General features: G+C 46.8%; 1 protein-coding gene across 8 annotated transcripts in view; it reads left to right on the forward strand.

The window, feature by feature from the left end:
* The window catches only part of ACACB (acetyl-CoA carboxylase beta), a 156,470-nt gene that overhangs the window by 18,499 nt on the left and 118,975 nt on the right, over positions 1 to 18,996 (forward strand). For 7 of the 8 annotated variants that reach the window (XR_004275872.1, XM_032300824.1, XM_032300875.1 and 4 more), the window contains exon 2: positions 800 to 1,461. Coding sequence is in view for 7 of the 8 variants with exons in the window: in XM_032300824.1 (XP_032156715.1) it covers positions 809 to 1,461 (653 nt within the window). In the remaining variant the exon portion in view is untranslated. Of the gene's footprint in view, positions 1 to 799; positions 1,462 to 15,792; positions 16,067 to 18,996 lie in introns of those variants that run through there. The other variant, XM_032300866.1, reaches the window with a different exon arrangement.

Consider the following 18,996-nt stretch of genomic DNA (forward strand, 5'->3'; position numbering starts at 1 on the left):
TTCTCCTTCCCCTCCCCTTCCCTTCCCCTTCCCCTTCCCTTCCCTTCTCTTTCCTTTCTTCTCCCCTTCCCTTCCCTTTCTTCTTCCCTTCCCTTCCCTTCTCCTTCTCCTTCCCTTCCCTTCTCCTTCTCCTGTTCTCTCACTGCAACCTCCACCTCCTGGGTTCAAGTGATTCTCATGCCTCAGCCTCCCAAGTAGCTGGGATTGGGCCACCATGCCTGGCTAATTATTGTACTTTTAGTAGAGATAGGGTTTTGTCATGTTGCCCAGGCTGGTCTGGAACTCCTGGCCTCAAGCAATCCACCCACCCCAGCCTCCCAAAGTGTTGGGATTACAGGTCTGAGCCACTGTGCCCAGCCAGCCTTCTTTTTATGGCTGAAGAATGTTCCATTGTTTGGATCCACCTGTTTATCCACAGATCAATCAATTCTGTTTCTGCATTCATCAGTTAATGGATATTTGGGCTGTTTTCACATTTCAACATTATGAATAATGCTGTCAGAATGAAGTCCCTTAACATACATTATCTCATTTAGTTCTCACTCACATGCATGTTTATGATGTACATTGAGCTAGTGTTACTATACCTAAATTAGAGGCAGGAAACTAAGATCCAGAGGGGTGAAGGAATATGTCCAAGCTTGTTACAGGCAGAGCTGGGAGGAGAACCCCATCTCTCCCCCGTCCAGTGTTTCTGGAATGCACAGCACCCCAGCAGCCTCCTGTCCCACTAGCTTCTTTAGGAAATAAATCACTTGATTATGTAAACCCTAAAATGTTTCTGTTTTTCTCCTTACAGATTTTCTGAATGGTCTTGCTTCTTTTCCTATGTTGTCTGATTTTCTCCTGTCTGACCTTTTCCTGGTTAAAAATCTGGGGGAAAATGACGGACTCCAAGCCGATCACCAAGAGCAAGTCAGAAGCAAACTTCATCCCAAGCCAGGAGCCCCTTCCAGACTCTGAAAACTTAGGGGAGACACCGCAGAGAAATGAGGAGGGCCGCTCTCTGCCCAAGACTCCCAGCCAGGCCGAGCCAGCCTCCCACAAAGGCCCCAAAGGTGCCGGTTGGCGGAGGAACTCCCTGCCACCCTCCCACCAGAAGCCCCCAAAAAACCCCACTTCTTCCAATGATGCAGCACCCTCCCCAGAGCTCCAAGCCAATGGGACCGGGACACAGGGCCTGGAGGCCCCAGATACCAATGGCCTGTCCTCCCAAGCCAGGCCCCAGGGCCAGCAAGCCGGTTCCCCCTCCAAAGAAGACAAGAAGCAGGCAAACATCAAGAGGCAGCTGATGACCAGCTTCATCCTGGGCTCTTTTGATGACTGCTCCTCCGACGACGACTCTGTTACTGGCTCATCTCGTGAGACTCCCCGGAAGGGCAGCCGGGCCAGCCTGGGATCCCTGACCCTGGAGGCTCCTCTGACCGCAGGTGAACCTGAGACCCGCATCCCCACTATGAGGTAACATGCCTTTTCTTCTTGTAAGCGAGGAGTGCAGAGTTCAGGTGGGGTCCACACCCTTCCCAACCCATGCCCAACCATCAAGTCATTTGGTGATGCCAACACTTCAAGGGTGGCTATGCACAAACACAGAAGACATGAGCCTTCTTGGAAGCCTCCTTCCTTCCTTCCTTCCCTCCTTTCAAAATCATTACTGGCGGTTGGGTGCAGTGGCTCATGCCTGTAATCCCAGCACTTTGGGAGGCCGAGGCAGGCGGATCACTTAAGGTCCGGAGTTTAAGACCAGCCTGGCCAACATGGTAAAACCCCGACTATACTAAAAATACAAAAATTAGCCAGGCATGGTGGTGCACGCCTGTAATCACAGCTACTTGGGAGGCTGAGGCAAGAGAATTGCTTGCACCGGGGAGGTGGAGGTTGCAGTGAGCCAAGATCGTGTCACCGCCCTCCAGCCTGGGAGACGTTGTCTAAAAAAAAAAAAGAAAAAGAAAGAAAGAAATCATTCCTTGTGCATCTGCTGCATGCACGGGGCTTCATGAAACTGACTTTCTAGAAGACCTCAGCCTAGTTGGGGAAGATGACCTTGTATGTAACTAGTTATAAGTTAAGCTGAATGAGCCAGGGCTGGCAAGAGCCACAAGCTGTGACGGTAGTCTGGAGGGAGGGGCAGTTCTCTCTGTCTCCTGAAGAGACATTGATTCATTCATTCATTTTTTTTTTTCCAATTTTTTTTTCTTTTTGTGAGACAGAGTCTGACTCTGTCACTCTGTTGGCTGAGTATAGTGGTAGGATCTTAGCTCACTGCAACCTCAAACTCCTGGGCTCAAGCAATCCTCCCACCTCAATGCACTCCTGGGTAGCTGGGGCTACAGGTGTGTGACACCACACCCAGGTAATTTTTAAATTTTTGTAGAAATGGGGATCTCACCAGGTTGCCCAGGCTGGTCTCCAACTCCTGGACTCAAGCAATCCTCCTGCCTTGGTCTCCCAAAGTGCTGGGATTACAGGCATGAGTTACCAGACCCGCCCTATTCATTCACCTTCGTTCATTCATTCAGCAGGTAACTGACAACTGAAAAACCAGCCTTCCCCAGTGATGCCTGTAAAGCAGAAACTCAAACACTCTAAAGGTCGCCATCAATTTGACTGTTAGAAATGCATGCCTGTAGTTTCATAATGGGCGGAACTATCCCAGGGGCTGCAGTCAGTGGCCTTGTTATTGTTGTTGTTATCTGCCTTCTCCTCTGCCACCGCCAATGACAAATGAAACACAGCACTCCTAGGCAGAAAACTTGGGAAATACAGGAGAACAAAGCGAAGAAAAGAGCTGCCAACCAAAACTTCACCTGCCAGAGTGAACCTCTCTGCTCTCATTCCCATATTTCTTCCCTCCAGTGTGTTTTTCTCCTCTGGAGTGAAGTTTTATTGGCTATTATTTTAAGCATCCCTTGTACTCTTTCTGCCCAAATGAGAAAAATCTAGAGGTGGTCTTCCACACGCGTCCATGTTAGCAGTGAGCTTGATTTTTTAACCCTGGTAGCTAGAAGTAGAAGATGATAGAGAACAAGGAAGAGAAAAGTATTCCAATACTGACAATTTTCAGGGGAAGAGTGTTTCTAGAAAGATTAAGGGAAGAGGAAGTCTTAGACTCTAGTGCAAAGAACACAGCCTGTGGAGTCAGATGGAGTTGGGTTCAACCTTTTGCTCTGCCACCCCCTAGCGTGTGACCTTGGGCATGACCTTTCACCTCTCTAGGCCTCAGTAACTCTGTGTAATGTGAAGGGATTAAATGGGATAATACAGGCAGGTGTGCTGGCTCACACCTGTAATCCTAGCACTTTGGGAGGCTGAGGCAGGAGGATTGCTTGAGGCCGGGAGTTCAAGACCAGCCCGGGCAACATACTGAGACCCCATCTCTAAAAAAAAAAATTAAAATAAAATAAAAAAATTAAGAATTTGCCAGACATCATGGTGCATACCCGTAGTTCCAGCTACTTGAGAGGCTGAAGCAGGAGGATTGCATGAACCAGGAGTCTGTGGTTACAGTGAGCTCTGATCATGCCAGTGCACTCCAGCCTGGGAGCAGAGCAAGAGCCTGTCTCAAAACAAAAACAAAAAAGAATATATCAAACCAACAAACTTGACAAAATAACAACATGATGATGATTATTACTATTTCCTGAGTCTTGGATGCCAAAATAGTTGTGAAGATTAAATGAACTAATCTGTCTCAGGTGGTTGGCAAGAGAATAAAGCATCCGTATTGGTAGATGATAAATCGAAAGGGGGCAAGTCTTCTGCCTTTCCGCCCACTGTCTTCCTGTCACCGTTTTGAGGGGTCTTTACTGGTTTGAGCTTAAACCACAGCTTTTCTGAGCTGGTGCATTTATAAAAGCGAAAGATACTTAACTATCTTTTTTTTTTTTTTTTTTTTAGGAGATGGCGTCTCACTCTGTCACCTAGACTGGAGTGCAGGCGCATGATCTCAGCTCACTGCAACCTCTGCCTTCCAGGTTCAAGTGATTCTCCTCCCTCAGCCTCCCAAGTAGCTGGGATTACAGGTGCGTGCCACCACGCCCAGCTAATTTTTATATTTTTAGTAGAGATGGGGTTTCACGGTGTTGGCCAGCCTGGTCTTGAACTCCTGACCTCAAGTGATCTGCATACCTTGGCCTCCCAAAGTGTTGGGATAACAGGCATGAGTCACCGCACCCTGCCTACTTAACTATCTTTTAGGGAAAATGAAATCAAAATGTTGATTGAATTTCCTGCCCTCATGTCTTCATGGTATAGAAACCTAGCATTGGAGATAAATCTTTTATCCTTACTTTGTTCCAGCAAAGGGCTGGCAGGAGGGACAGAGGGATCTTGGAGAGGCAGTGAAAGTGGAGCTGAATGACATGTGGATTGTGGGGAATTCAAAGGGCTTTGACACGGTGCAGGGAGGAGTGATGTGCTGCATGACCTAGGATGGGTCCCTTCCCCTTTCTGAGCCTCCAATTTCTCATCTTTAGAATGAAGAGGCTAAAGCTGGGCCTGGTGGCTCATGCCTGTGATTCCAGCACTTTGGGTGGCCGAGGTGGGTGGATTGCTTGAGCTCAGGAGTTCGAGACCAGCCTGGACAACATGACAAAACCCCATCTCTATAAAAAAAATATAAAAATTAGCCGGTTTTGGTGGTGTGCACCTATAGTCCCAGCTACTAGGGAGGCTGAGGCGGGAGAATCACTTAGTCTCAGGAGACAGAGGTTGCAGTGAGCTGAGATTGCACCACTGCACTCCAGCCTGGGCAACAGAGGCAGATCTGTCAAAAAAAAAAAAAAAAAAAAAGAATGAGGAAGCTGCACCAGACTCCTGAGGTGTGACCTGTGGCCCTAAAGCTGACTGACATACAGGTAGTTCTTTTGTCCCCAGTCTGTGTGCTTTTTAAGAGTTGAGAATTTAGAATTTTAGCACTCAGGGGCAATGTTGGTGGTTCTGCTGGTGCCTCCTGAGATGCTGGCATTTCCTCAACGAACAGTCCCAGCCCCAGAATCAGGAGCCTCTGACAGAGGAGGCCCATGTGTGTTTGTTGCATCTAATGAACTGCAGTGAGAATCCCACGTCAAAGAATCTTCAGGGAGTCAGGCCTTACACACGTGCGCTATTGCCTGCTGCCTCTGGTGGTTGGCTGGATGAACAAATTATGTCAAAACCTGAGTGTTCCAGCCTGTTGGAAACGACATATATCAAAATGAGGCTGAAGCCTGGTGCAGTGGCTCATGCATTTGGGGAGACTGAGGTGGGAGGATCCCTTGAGCCCAGGAGTTTGAGAGCGGCCTGGGCAATATAATGAGACTCTGCCTCTACAAAAATTAAAAAAAATAAAACCAGGCCAGCTCGGTGGCTCACACCTGTAATCCTAGCACTTTGGGAGGCTGAGGTGGGGATTGCCTGAGCTCTGGGATTGCCTGACCAGCCTGGGCAGCATGGTGAAATCCCATCTTTACTAAAATACAAAAAAATTAGCCAGGCATGGTGGTGTGCTCCTGTAGTCCCAGCTACTCAGGAGGCTGAAGTGGGATAATCGCCTGAACCCAGGAGGTGGAGGCTGCAGTGAGCTGAGATCACACCACTGCACTCCAGCTTGGGCAACAGAGCGAGACTTTGTCTCAAAAAATATATAAACAAAATAAAATAAGGCTGAGCATTCCATTATCCTGTAGAGCTTTTGGCTTTGGATTTTGGCATCTTTGGGACCCTTGGTGGTCTGATGTTTCCTGGTTACCCATTGACTCTTCTGCACACACAGAGGCAGGGAAGTGATACCTCTTCCCTGGTGTCCACAGGTCAACACCCAAGAAGATTTGGGTGTGGACCATGGAGGGTGGTGTCAAAAGACAAAATCACAGCAAATTTAGTTTAAAACTCTAATTGGATTTTATTTACAATTCTAAAATCAGGCAGCACCTCATCCTATAAAATAGAATGGGTGTTCCAAAGAGCTGAGCAGAGAGGAGCTCGGCTTTATAGACAGGACAGGGCTGAAGGAAGCAGAAACAAGGGACAAAGACCAGCTTCACAGTTTCAAAGTGACTTTCCTTATAGGGTTAAAACAGACGCAACTTTCTTATCAGGTTCACTCAGGCAAACTGGACCCCTTCTGATTGGTTGCTATGAGTCTCCTGTTTTTTGGAAAACTGGTCAGTTTCAAAGTTCAGACTGATTACCAGGCAGTTAGCCAGGAGTGATCTGTTTTGGTTTGGTCTGTTGGGGCTGAGCGCAGGAGCTCAGTCCAAAACCATGGGCTCCCATACATTAAATTTTTGTGTTAGTTTTTTAGGTTTAGGGGTGCAAGAACAGTTTTGTTACTTGGATGTATTTCCCAGCAGTGAAGCCTGGGCTTTTCCTGTAGCCATTGCTTGCATCGTGTACGTTGTATCTATTCGGTAATTTCTCATTCCTTATCCACTTCCACCTTGCCACCTTTCCGAATCTGCAGTGTCTATTATTCCACTCTTTATGTCCATGCATACACTTTATTTAGCTCCACTTACAAGTGAGAACAAACATAGATTATATTTAAGGGTGTGTGTGCAGGCCAGCCAGCCAGCTGCCTGTAACCAGCTGGATGGAGCATTGAGGAAAGAAAGCTTGACCCAAAAAGGCAAATATGTGAACAAAAATCCCTGTTAGTTGAATCCAGAAAGCTCCTTCTAAAAAAATATCATTTTTCTTGAGGCCAGGCACAGTGCCTCACACCTGTAATCCCAGCACTTCGGGAGGCTGAGATGGGTGGATCACTAGAGCTCAGGAGTTTGAGACCAGCCTGGCCAACATGGGGAAACCCCGTCTCTGCTAAAAAAAAAAAAAAACTACAAAAATTAGCCGAGTGTGGTAGCAGGTGTCTGTAATCCCAGCTATTCAGGAGGCAGAGGTAGGAGAATCACTTGAACCCGGGACGCAGAGGTTGCAGTGAGCTGAGACTGCGCCACTGCACTCTAGTCTGGCCAACAGAGTGAGACTCTGACTCAGAAAAAAAAATTACTTTTCTTGCTAAGTTGCTAAATAATCTGCACCTTCTGACAAATCTTCTGTTTGAGGTCCTGTTGCTGCAAAATGGAAGCAGTAGCTAGAGGTTTAAACTAGTCCTTCCAGGTGGGATCCAACCCTTGCCCCATTTCCAAGACAGACAACTAAGGCCTGGGAGAAAAGGCCAGGGTTCAAGGTTATTTGAGGGTTCTGACTCACGTGGAAACCACAGTGAAGAAGTGACTTGTATCTGTGGATCTGCCTCTGCTCTCTGCAGTTTCTTTGGGCAGTCATTTCACTGCTGCTGTGCCCTGGAAGGCCACTTCCTACATTCACGTCTTCCTGCCAGGCCAGGAGCTGGGAGACTGGCAAGGCACCGATGGAAGATGCTTGTGTTAAGTCTGTGGTTTGGGAGGAAGCTCTTTCTGAAGCAGTCATCAAGGGGCCTTCTCCTTCCTGCGGTGCCCTTCACATCCCGAGCTCTCACAATTGCGTTCCTGTTCTGGGACTTCGCACTGGCTGTTCCCTCTGAACTGAAACACTCTCTTTCTCCCAACCCCTGAACCCTGACCTCCCACCATGGCCAGCTTCACAGGCATGCCCTGTGCTTCAGTGGACCCCATGCTTGTTTTGACGCTCTGTTGTCGCCATCTTGAAATTCTTTTTTATTTTGTTTTTGAAAGGCAATCTTGCTCTGATACCCAGGCTGGAGTGCAGAGCATGGTCATGGCTCACTGCAGCCTTGACTTCTTGTGCTCAAGTGATCCTCCCATCTCAGCCTCCCAAGTAGCTGGGACTTCAGGCATGTGCCACCACACCTGGCTGATTTTTTCATTTTTGGTAAAGATGAGATTTTGGCATTTTGCTCAGGCTGGTCAGAAACTCATGAGCTCAAGCAATCTGCCCACCTTGGCCTCCCAAAGTGCTGGGATTACAGGCATAAGCCACTGCATCCAGCCCCAAATTCTTAATAGTTTAGTGTTTTCACTTTGCCCTGGGTCCTGCAAATTCTATAGCCGATCCTGTCTCTACTGCTAGCTCTTTGCCCATCAGAGTCACTTCCTCAAAGGGCCTTCCCTGTCCCCTTCTCACCTTTAAAATATCCATGCCCCAATCATCTTCAGTATCTTCATGAATCACTCTGTTTTGTTGTCTTTGCAACATTTAATCATTTCTTGAGATTATGTCTTTTTTTTTTTTTTTTTTTTTTGATACAGAGTCTCTCTCTGTCACCCAGGCTGGAGTACTGTGGTGCGATCTTGGCTCACTGCAGCCTCTACCCCATAGTCTCCAGCAATCCCTCGCATGAGTAGCTGGGACTATAGGCATGCATCACCATGCCCGGCTATTGTTTATTTTTTAAATGTTTTTAATTTTTAGTAGAGACTGGGTTTCACCATGTTGGCCAGGCTGGTCTTGAATTCCTGAGCTCAAGCAATCCACCCACCTCAGCCTCCCAAAGTGCTGGGATTGCAGGCGTGAGGTGGCTCCTAAAAGATGATATCTTTTATTTTTTTTATTATCTACTTGGTTATTACCTGTCTCTCTATACTGGACAGTAAGTTCCTTGAAGGCAGGGCCATATTTATAGTGGTCTCTTTTTCTCCACTGCCAAGGCTAGTGCTGGCTCCTGGTAGGCTTTGAATATCTGCTAAATGCATGAACAAAGTGAGCTACAATAAGCTTGCCAAAGACAGAATTCTCTATTTCAGGGGAATGCAAGACACATGTTGAATGATTATGGAAATGGATGAATGAATGAGTAAATGGATGAATGAATGAATGGATTATTTAATGAATGAATTAACAGATGAATAGGCATTTTATAGTTGTTGCTCTTTAGCAGCAATAAATTTTTGTTCTCATAAAATTCTTTCTGCATGTATCTTGTGACTTTGGAGACTAGTTCTGGGGTGACACTCCAATTTTAAATTTTTCTTCTGTCTTTGATAGGATTATGCAAACTCAGCCTTTCTCTCCTTCTTCCCAGCTGGCAAGGGCTGGCTGAGAATATGGATCCAATGACCTCGTGCTGTCTGTTAAGCTCTCTCCTCCCAGCTCCTCCCCTTTGGGTTCATCTCAGGGCAGGGATTAGAACTTGGCCTTTCCTTGGACTTGGAAACAGTCCCCAAAGGTTGGAATTCCCATGCAACACTTCGAAACAGAGCTAATGAGAACATTATATGATGTGGCAAAATCGCTGCTTGCATGCTCTGAAATGAAGGTTACAAGAGCCTCCTGTTCTGTGCGATCTCATTTTGTTGGACAAACAGCGTGTGGTTAGTGTAAAGTGGGCCTATGGTAAGACACCAGGTTCAAAGCCACTTCTTCCTAGCTTGTACCCCTACGAGGATGACCCTATGGGGAGCACATGTGGACTGAATGGAATGGGACAGGTTCAGGACTGCTGAGATTGCAGCTGGAATCCTGAAACTTAAAGTTATGAAACTCAAGTTCATAAATTAGTGGTGAACTCATTTAGTAGCAAAACCTGTCCTGAATTGATGTGAAGTTATTTATAGTGATTATTTATCCTATTCTGCTGCTGAAATATTAATGTGATAATGTGGAACAGAAAGTTTTACCTTCGTAAAAACAATTTCCAAGTTCCAAAGCACATCAGGCCCTGGGAGTTTCAGATAAGGGATTAGGGACTGCATATAAATATAACATGGTTAGAACAGTTCCTGGCATAGAGTAAGCACAAAAAATGCTTCTGCTTAATAAATGTGCCAAATAAATGTGTGTGTGTGCAAGTAATCATTGTTGTTATGTGGTATGATCATGAGTGATTTAAATTTTCTTCTGTATTTTCTAATTTTCTGCTCTAAATATCATTTTATAATGCATTTTAACAATGTCTAATAATAAAACAGTATCTCATTTCCTAGATAGGAAGCTGAAGCCCAGAGAGATTCCAGGCCTCCCAGCAAGATAAGCAGAGGCCCAGAGTACCATTTGAACCCAAATCCTTGTTAGATGTGAATGTGAAATCAGTCAGCAAACTGCCTGTATTAGTGTCACTGCCTAACCTTCCCCCAGGGGATCAGAGGCTTGGGCTCCAGGACAGGCACCTCCGAGCTCCTCCTAACTTGTGGGAAGGGTCGAGAGACAGAGGTAGTTTATGGGCAACCTTTAAGTTGTATGAGCTTGAGGACATCACCACCTTTTTAGGGGCCAGACTAGACACTCTGAGGTTCTTTGTGGCTCTATCAGTTGGTGGCTTTGTTCCTTTATATGTGGAGGAGCAGACAGCAGGGAGAGGGCTGGGAGGTAGGGAAAGAGAGTAGCTGGAAAATGGGGGGCAACTTTGTCAATTTACTGGGAGGCTGATGTGGGAGATCGTTTGAGCCCATGAGTTTGAGGCTACAGTGAGCTATGACAGTGTCACTGTACCAGCCTGAGCAACAGAGCAAGACCCTGTCTCTCTTAACAAAATTGTTTATTTAGAACCATTTTCTCCTTGGTAAATGACTGCAGATGTCTGGGTTCTAGGCAAGAGGGAGGATGCATTAAGCGGTGAGATGGTCAGGTGGGGAAGCCAAGGCTTGTCCCATCCATTTGTTGGCCCAGGAGCAGTTATTGCAACCCTGCTGGGTGCCAGGCACTCAGTTGGCATGACGGATGTTTAGGGAGGCCAGGGCAAGGGGGGTGAGAGCCCATGGGCCAGGGCATTCCCCATCAGTTTTATAGAAAGAGTTGTGGAATAGTTAACAGCACGCATGCAGGAGGCTGAGGCTGGAGGCTGGTGTGCTGGCTCCTCCACCCAGCCATCATGTGACTTGGAGCCAAGTTCTGTGACTTTCTGTGCCTCAGTGTCCTCTAAAATGAAGTCATAGTGTTATCTCCCTCACAGGGCTGGAATCAGGCTTCACTGAGTTGCTGTGAGCATAGCACTTAAAGCAGCACCCACGATGCGATCACCATCATTAGATCCAGCGCACAGTGACACAGTAAGGGCCCAGGACCCACAAACAGGTCTGGATTCAGACCTCTCCTGTTACCTCTCTGAGCTGCCATTTCCTGCTCTCTTGAGGCAGGGTAATACTAGTGCCTGCCTTAGAAGATTGTTGAGATTGAGTGGGAGCAAGTGCCAGGAGTGGAAGGCCCAGGGGTGGTTCGGTAGCCATTATTTGGGTGGGCTTCTCCCAAAGTTCTTGCCTGTGCTCATGGTTATTCCCAAGCCCTGGCCAGACTTACACCTTGAAGGTGTAGCAACCTATGTCCACAGAGGAGGAAGAGGATTGAAAAGGCAGGTGAAGTGTCCCGATAAAAGGATAAAGTCCAAAACGGCACACAGGTGCTGAAGCGTTCCTTCCTGCCACCGTGCCACCGTTCATGACCATGTTGGGATCATTGAGGTAAGAATGGTTTAGCAGGGCAGATCTCGGATCCCCGGACGGCGAATGAGGCTCTGTAGGGTCTGGACATGTGGAGGGGGCTCCCCCAGGCGAGGGTAGGTGAAAGAATACCAGGAAAGGGAGCTGACACCAGGGACCTGGCATCACCCCACTCTCCCAGCTTTTTGTTCATCATCTCCGTCCACACCTCTTCTCATCAGCTCCAAGCAATGAGCAGGTCAGAAAACTAAATTGCCTATAAATATTTTTATGTGCCCCTGAGTGAAATGTCAAGGATCTTTCTGTAATGTTTTATTTAGTTATTTATTGACTTACGAAGGGGCTAGCAGAAACTCTCTTTTCAAGTCTCTTTAGCTCCTAAAATGTTTGTTTTTTTTTTTGAGCTGGAGTCTTGCTCTGTAGCACAGGCTGGAGTGCAGTGGCATGATTTTGGCTCACTACAACCTCTGCCTCCTGGGTCCTGGTTCAAGCAATTCTGCTGCCTCAGCCTCCCGAGTAGCTGGCATTACAGGCACGTGCCACCACGCCCAGCTAATTTTTGTATTTTTAGTAGAGACGGGGTTTCACCATGTTGGCTGGGCTGGTCTTGAACTCCTGAACTTGTGATCTGCCCGCCTCCCAAAATGCTGGGCTTATAGGTGTGAGCCCCCGCGCCCAGCCTCCTAAAATGTTTTCTAGGAGCATGGGGGAAAGAGGATCCCTATCTTTGAGTTGTTCTATTTGTGGATTGGATACAGAAGCTGGGAGTGACTATGAAGTTCATACAAGGTACAGAGCAACTAACCATTCATACTTACCCCTCCCCCTTAAACAGCATTGCCCTGTTTTAGAAAAATCATTCACTTCTGCTCTATACTTCATGTCACATTTCCCCCCTGCCTTATATATTGAAAGGAATTATATCATTTTGTTTTTCTGCAAAAGCAAAGGCAAATTATACGTGGGTAATTTTATAGATGAGGAAGTGGAGAGGAGGGATTTGCTTAAGCTCATCCTTGAAGGGAAGGACAAGTTCAAACTCATCATGGCACAGTCTTTCCACCATGCTGCGAGTCACTGCGTGTGTATCTTCTTGTTGATTTTGTGTGTGTATTGTTCATTTGACCTGGGTTTTCCCTCTGTAATACCAGCAAGTAAAACTGAGCTTCTAGTAAATCTGAGAGGAACGGCTTAATGCATGAGACAGGAGCTACCGCCATGCTTGAACTGTTTCATCAAAAAGCACAACTGTGGATATTTCTGTAAAGGTGGTGGTGTGCTTGGAGGTGGATATTAGGTTGGTGCAAAAGTAATTGTGGTTTTTGCAATCACTTTTAATGGCAGAAACTGCAATTATTTTTGCACTAACCGAATATTACTCATTTCTTTCCATCTTTTATTCCCTAATAATGCAAATAGAGACAAATGCAAGGTCATGATCACTATGATGAAATGCCGAGCCCGCCCATCTAAGTGAAATCCCTTGATTGAGACCCTGGGTCATATTGAGATGGGTAAGGCTGTCTTTCAGGCTGCATTAGCAGAGAAGTGAGAAAAATCTGTACAATGTTTAAGTAGCATTGGGGTTTTTGCAATAGAGAATAATAATCTAGAGCAATGCAAGTATGCTGGCAAGTGGTTCTCTTCTGCACGATCTTAATTGACTTTGGGTAGGGTAGGGGGGTTTTGAACCATCTTCATTTCTTGATTTTAATTGCTTTCCCTATTTTGAGATGGTTACATTTACACTGGGGATATTTGGAGGAAAAATACTTGTTGGTTTTGGTTTGAAATTTTAAAAATTGGGGTAAAGTGGGTTTCTTTTTTGGAGGAGGTGAAGACGAGGCCATGAACATCTTCCTAGAAACTTGAAGAACTGAGAATTTTGTTTACCTGTTTTTTCCTTAAACCTGTTGTTGAAACGTTATTTAATATATGGTTGGAGCATAGCTATCCACTGCTGTCAGGCAAGGCTGCCTAAACAAGGGCCCAGGGTGTTTATGCTATGGCCAAGTACTTGGCGCCCCCTGGAAATGTGGCCTTGCCTGTGCCTTTTCTTTTCTTTTTTTTCCTTTAGCTTTCTTTTTTCTTTTTCTTTTCTTTGAGAAAGGGTCTCGCTCTATTGCCTAGGCTGGAGTACAGCGGGATCATGGCTTGCTGCAGCCTTGGCTATGTGGGCTCAGGTAATCCTCCCACCTCAGCCTCCTGAGCAGCTGGAATTACAGGTATGCAACACCATGCCACCTAATATTTATATTTTTACTAGAGACAGGATTTCACTATGTTGGCCAGGTTGGTCTTGAACTGCTGGCCTCAAGTGATCTGCCTGCCTCAGCCTCCCAAAGTGCTGGGATTACAGGTATGAGGCACTGCATCCAGCCTGCCTGTGAAGTGACTTTTTAATTGTATTTTAAAATTTGTTTTCGGCTGGGCGCGGTGGCTCACGCCTATAATCCCAGCACTTTGGGAGGCCAAGGTGGGTGCATCACGAGGTCAAGAGATCGAGACCATCCTGGTCAACATGGTGAAACCCTGTCTCTGCTAAAAATACAAAAATTAGCTGGGCATGGTGGTGCGCGCCTGTAGTCCCAGCTACTCAGGGGGCTGAGGCAGGAGAATTGCTTGAACCCAGGAGGCGGAGGTTGCGGTGAGCCGAGATCGTGCCATTGCACTCCAGCCTGGGTAACAAGAGTGAAACTCCGTCTCCAAAAAAAAAAAAAAAATTTGTTTTTCTTTTTCTTTTTTGAGACAGAGTCTCACAGTGTTGCCCAGGCTGAAATGCAGTGGCCCGACCTCAACTCACTGCAACCTCTGCCTCCTAACTAACCATTCATACTTAGCTTCAATTACTTGAGGCTGAGGCAGGTTCAAGTAATTCTCCTGCCTCAGCCTCCAGAGTAGCTGGGACTTCAGGTGCCCGCCACCACACCCAGCTATTTTTTGTAGTTCTAGTAGAGACAAAGTTTTACCATGTTTGCCAGGCTGGTCTTGAACTCCTGACCTCAAGTGATCTGCCCACCTCAGCCACCCAAAATACTGGGATTACAGGCATGAGTCACCATGCCCAGCCTGTTTTCATGATTCCGATACATTATATTTTTACACATTTATAGAATACATGTAAAATTTTGTTACATGCATAGAATGCATAATGATTTTAGGGACCGAGGGAAAAACTTCTGCTTTGCCCTCTCAGGTTTTGCTGAAAAATTAACTTGTAAAAGGCAGATTGGTTGGAGAAAAGGTACACAAATTTAATTAATGGGTACACTGGGAGAACCACAGAGTGATTACCCAGGAAGGGAATTTACTTGCCGGCATTTACATTCTTTTTGGTTTGTTTGGTATGAAAGTAGGATACCTTTATTATTACTGCGGTGTCTTCTAGGAAGTGTTTTGGTTCTTTGTATTTATTATTATAATATTACTTAAAGAAGCATTCATGCGTTTGTTTTTTATTTTTTAAGATGGAGTCTCACTCTCATCCAGGCTGGAGTGCAGTGGCGCCACCTGGGCTCGCTTCAACCTCCGCCTCACAGCTTCAAGTGATTTCTCACCCCCGCTTCCCAAGTAGCTGGGACTACAGGCGTGCACACCACACCCGGCTAATTTTTGTACTTTTAGTAGAGACAGGGTGTCACCATGTTGGCCAGGCTGGTCTCAAACTCCTGACCTCAAGTGATCTGCCTTCCTCAGCCTCCCAAAGTGCTGGGATTACAGGCATGAGCCTCCAGGCCTGGCCTCATTCATTTATTCTAACTTGAATCAGTTTGTCTGCATTCAAGACCCTGGGTTCTGGCACTTCAGATAACATGCATCTCTGGGCCTCAGTTTCCTCATCTGTATTATGGGGATTAAAAACAATAAGATTGCCAGAGGATTAAGTGACACAGAGGAACAAAGGAGCACTTAGTAAATGTCAGTCTTACCAGGAGTTTATTTCAGATCACGGGGCTGCTGGGGTCTTCTCTGTCCTGGAGGCACTCGCTTTAGTAGCGGACCCAGGTGGTGCAAAATGCCTCTAGAAGCACACTGGGTGATCGCGCAGCCACCTGTCCCTGGGAGTGGAGGTGAAAAGATGAGCAAAACCAGGAGTTTGGAAAATAAAAGCTGACTTGACAAAAGGGACTTTTAACGAGCACAGTGGCGACCTCTGCCTCACATTTTAAATTTCCCATTGTTTCCACCGCTTCCCTATCGTGTGTGTATTCCAGCATAGCAATTGCTGCCAATATGTAGGGGTGTGCCACCCTAGAACTCTTCTGCAGTCGGGGAGCTGGAGAGCAAAGCAGAAGAGAGGCTTAAAAAAAAATATCTCCGCAGCGCTCTTTGGCTGCCCAAGGTCAGCGGCGGGTCCGCGATAGGCCAGGCCGGGGGCGGGGCTCTGTCCGGAAGGCGGGGTCCTCCACGGGCGGGGCCGGCGTGGGGGCGGGGCCGGCGTGGGGGCGGGGCATGGGCGGGCTCCTCGGCCCAGGACACTTGTGCGCAGGGCGCATTTCGGGATGGAGCAAGCGCGGCGCGAAGTTGGGCGCTCTCCCGCTGCTGCAGAACCCCACCCGCGGCGCTGTAGGACCGCATCTCGGCCTCCTGGTCGCGACCTGGCTATCCTGCTGGGTCCCGGGCCTCGAGTCGGCTTCAGGCGGTTAAGGGGTGCTCGCTGTGCACCCCTGCGGGAGCCTGGTGGGATTGGCCGGCGGGGTGGTCAACATGAGTCCTGCCAAGTGCAAGGTCTGTTTCCCTGATCGCGAAGTAAAGTAAGTAAGCCTGCAATTGGAATGACCGTGATCTTTTACAAACTTATGCAGTCTTCCCTCCCTCTGAAGTCAAGCTGTATGTCCTCTTAGCACCACCCCCTTTACCCCCACCCCCACCCAAAGAAACACGGGTTTTGAGTTTGGCTGCTGGGAGATGGTGCCCGCCTTGGAAACTCTAGCTGGCCTTGGCGGGAGGGGAGGAAGGAGGCTGGACTTAGGGGTGATGTTGCTTGGAGGAGGGCGCTCCGGAGCACACAGGTGCCTAAAGATCAGCCCGTTGGCAGGGGCACCCCTGCCCCGCTTTCTCTCCTTCGCCTCCAGAAGGGTGATGGTTGTGGAAGGCAGGTCTTTTTGAAGCTGAAGCCGCCTTGAATCGATGTGAACTTGAGCAGACATCTCGTTTAGGGTCATTTTCTTAGCAGATTAGTGTAGGCATCTCAGTGCCTGAGTGCTTTGTAGCTCTATCAACTTGGTTTTGTTTGTTTTCTTTTTTGTCTTCATTTTGCTGCACTTAAAAAAATTACCAAAGTGATGTTATGTCTGTTGTTGACAATTCAGAAAGTTATAGATAAGCAAAAAAGAGGAACAAAAATCACCCATAATTCCACCCCATTATCTTTGTTTGCAGTTGTATATTCTTCAGCTTTTTTTTCTAGGGCAGATATGTTTTAATTTATAACCTTGAGTCATGCAGAAAATTCTGTAACTCACTTTTTTTTTCTTTTGAGACAGGGTCTCCCTCTGTTGCCCAGGTTGGTGTGCGGTGGCACGATCTCAGCACACTGCAACCTTCGCCTCCCGGGTTCAATCGATTCTCCTGCCTCAGCCTCCTGAGTAGCTGGGATTACAGGTGCGTGCCACCATGCTCAGCTAATTTTTGTATTTTTAGTAAAGACTAAAATCTGGGGTTTCACCATATTGATCAAGCTGGTCTAGAACTCCTGACCTCAGATGATCCGCCCTCCTCTGCCTCTCAAAGTGCTGGGATTACAGGTATGAGCTGCCCTGCCCGGCCTCTGTAACTCACTTTTTCACTCAACATTAAGTATTCTTCTACCACTGGGCCCAGCAAACTATGACCTGCTGCCTGTTTTGGTATGACCTGCAAGCAGAAAATGGTTTTTTTCATGTTTAAGTGATTGAAAAGACAATCAAAAGAAGATTGTTTTGTGACATGTGAAGATTACCTGAAATTCAAATTTCAGTGTGTACAAATAAAGTTTTATTGGAATGCAGCCATGCTCATTGATTGTGATTTATGCCTAGTTTATCACTGCTTTTGTATCTCACTGGAGGATTTGAGTGGCAGGACAGAGATTGGCCAGTAATATCTAAAGTATTTATTGTCTGACCCTTGACAGAAAATGTTTGCCAATCACTGCCTACAACATACTTTTACTGGATTCATAGTGTTCCTTTAAATGGGTGCACCTTAAAATGTATGAATAATCCTGGCAAGGCAGGGTGGTGCAAGCCTGTAGTCCCAAATACTTAGGAGGCTAAGGAGGGAGGATGCTTTTGCCCAGGAGTTGGAGGCTGCACTGTGCTGTGATCATTCCTGTGAATAGCCAGTGCACTCTAGTCTGGGCAACATTGCAAGACCCCATCTCTGAAAAAAAAAATGTGGCCAGGTGTGGTGGCTCATGCTTATAATCCCAGCATTTTGGGTGGCCACGGCAGGAGGACTGCTTGAACTCAGGAGTTCGAGACCAGCTTGGGCAACATAGTGAGACTCCCATCTCTACCAAAAAAAAAAAAAAAAAAAAAAAATTAGCACGGTGGTGCATGCCTGGAGTTTTAGCTACTTGAAAGACTAAGGCACGAGGATTGCTTGAGCTTGGGAGATTGAGGCTGTAGTGAGCAATGATTGTGCTACTGCACTCCAGCCTGAGTAACAGCGAGACCCTGTCTCTTAAACAGTATAAGTAATCCCCTATAAGTAGGAAGAATTTATAAACTTGAATCATGCAGAAAATTCTGTAACAGATATTCAGACCGTTTCTCCTTTTTTTTTTTTTTTTGCTATTATCAGCAGCGTAATGAGGAATACCCTTGTAGCTGAATCTCTACAACCATCCTTTATTTCCTTAGGATATGTTTACCTGGTCCATAAACATCCACGCACACCTCCCATGCATAAGGCCTGCATCTGGTAGCACATGTTTGGGAACCATGACCTCTGTCCTCCAGGAACTTGGGATCCACTGGGGAAGCCAGATGTCTTCTCAGTAACTCCAATTCAAGACTGATGGGTGCAACCCACTACCCATCATTCATGGCTACTACCATTCATGGGGTGCTTTCAGTATGCCAGGCCAAGTGCTTTGTAGGTATGGCCTCATGCCATCTTCAGAATACCACTGTGGGGCACAGAGAGGAGGCTGTTGTACCCATTTCACAAACCACTACAAAACACACAAGAATTTGGAATTGTCCCAGCAAGTCCAGGACATAGGGGTCCCCTATGTATAGTAATATGGACATGCCTTGTTGGGGGACTACATCATTCCTCTCTCAGCTTAAAGTTAGATTTGCTAAAAAGATGGATTTGGACCATCCAACTTTACCACCGAGCTGTGTGATCTTCTGGAGTAGGTACCATCAATCAAGCCTTGGAACCTCTGTTTCCCCATCTGTCTAAGCGACTACCCCTCACAGGCCTTTCTAGAGTTGTTGTTGTTATTATTATTATTAGAGACAGGTTCTTGCTCTGTTGCCAGTATAGTGGCATGATCATGGCTCATTATAGCCTCAACCCCGGGCTCAAGCAGTCCTCCCACCTCAGCCTTCGAGTAGTGGGACCACTGGCATGCGCAACCACACCCGGCTAATTTTTGTATTTTTTGGAAAGATGTGGTTTTGCCATGTTTCCTAGGCTTATCTGAAACTCTTGAGCTAAGCAATCCTCACTACTCAGCCTCTCAAAGTGC

The sequence above is a fragment of the Sapajus apella genome, unplaced genomic scaffold (assembly GCF_009761245.1).
Source record: "Sapajus apella isolate SASKATOON/1434 unplaced genomic scaffold, GSC_monkey_1.0 scaffold2, whole genome shotgun sequence".
Lineage (NCBI taxonomy): Eukaryota > Metazoa > Chordata > Mammalia > Primates > Cebidae > Sapajus > Sapajus apella.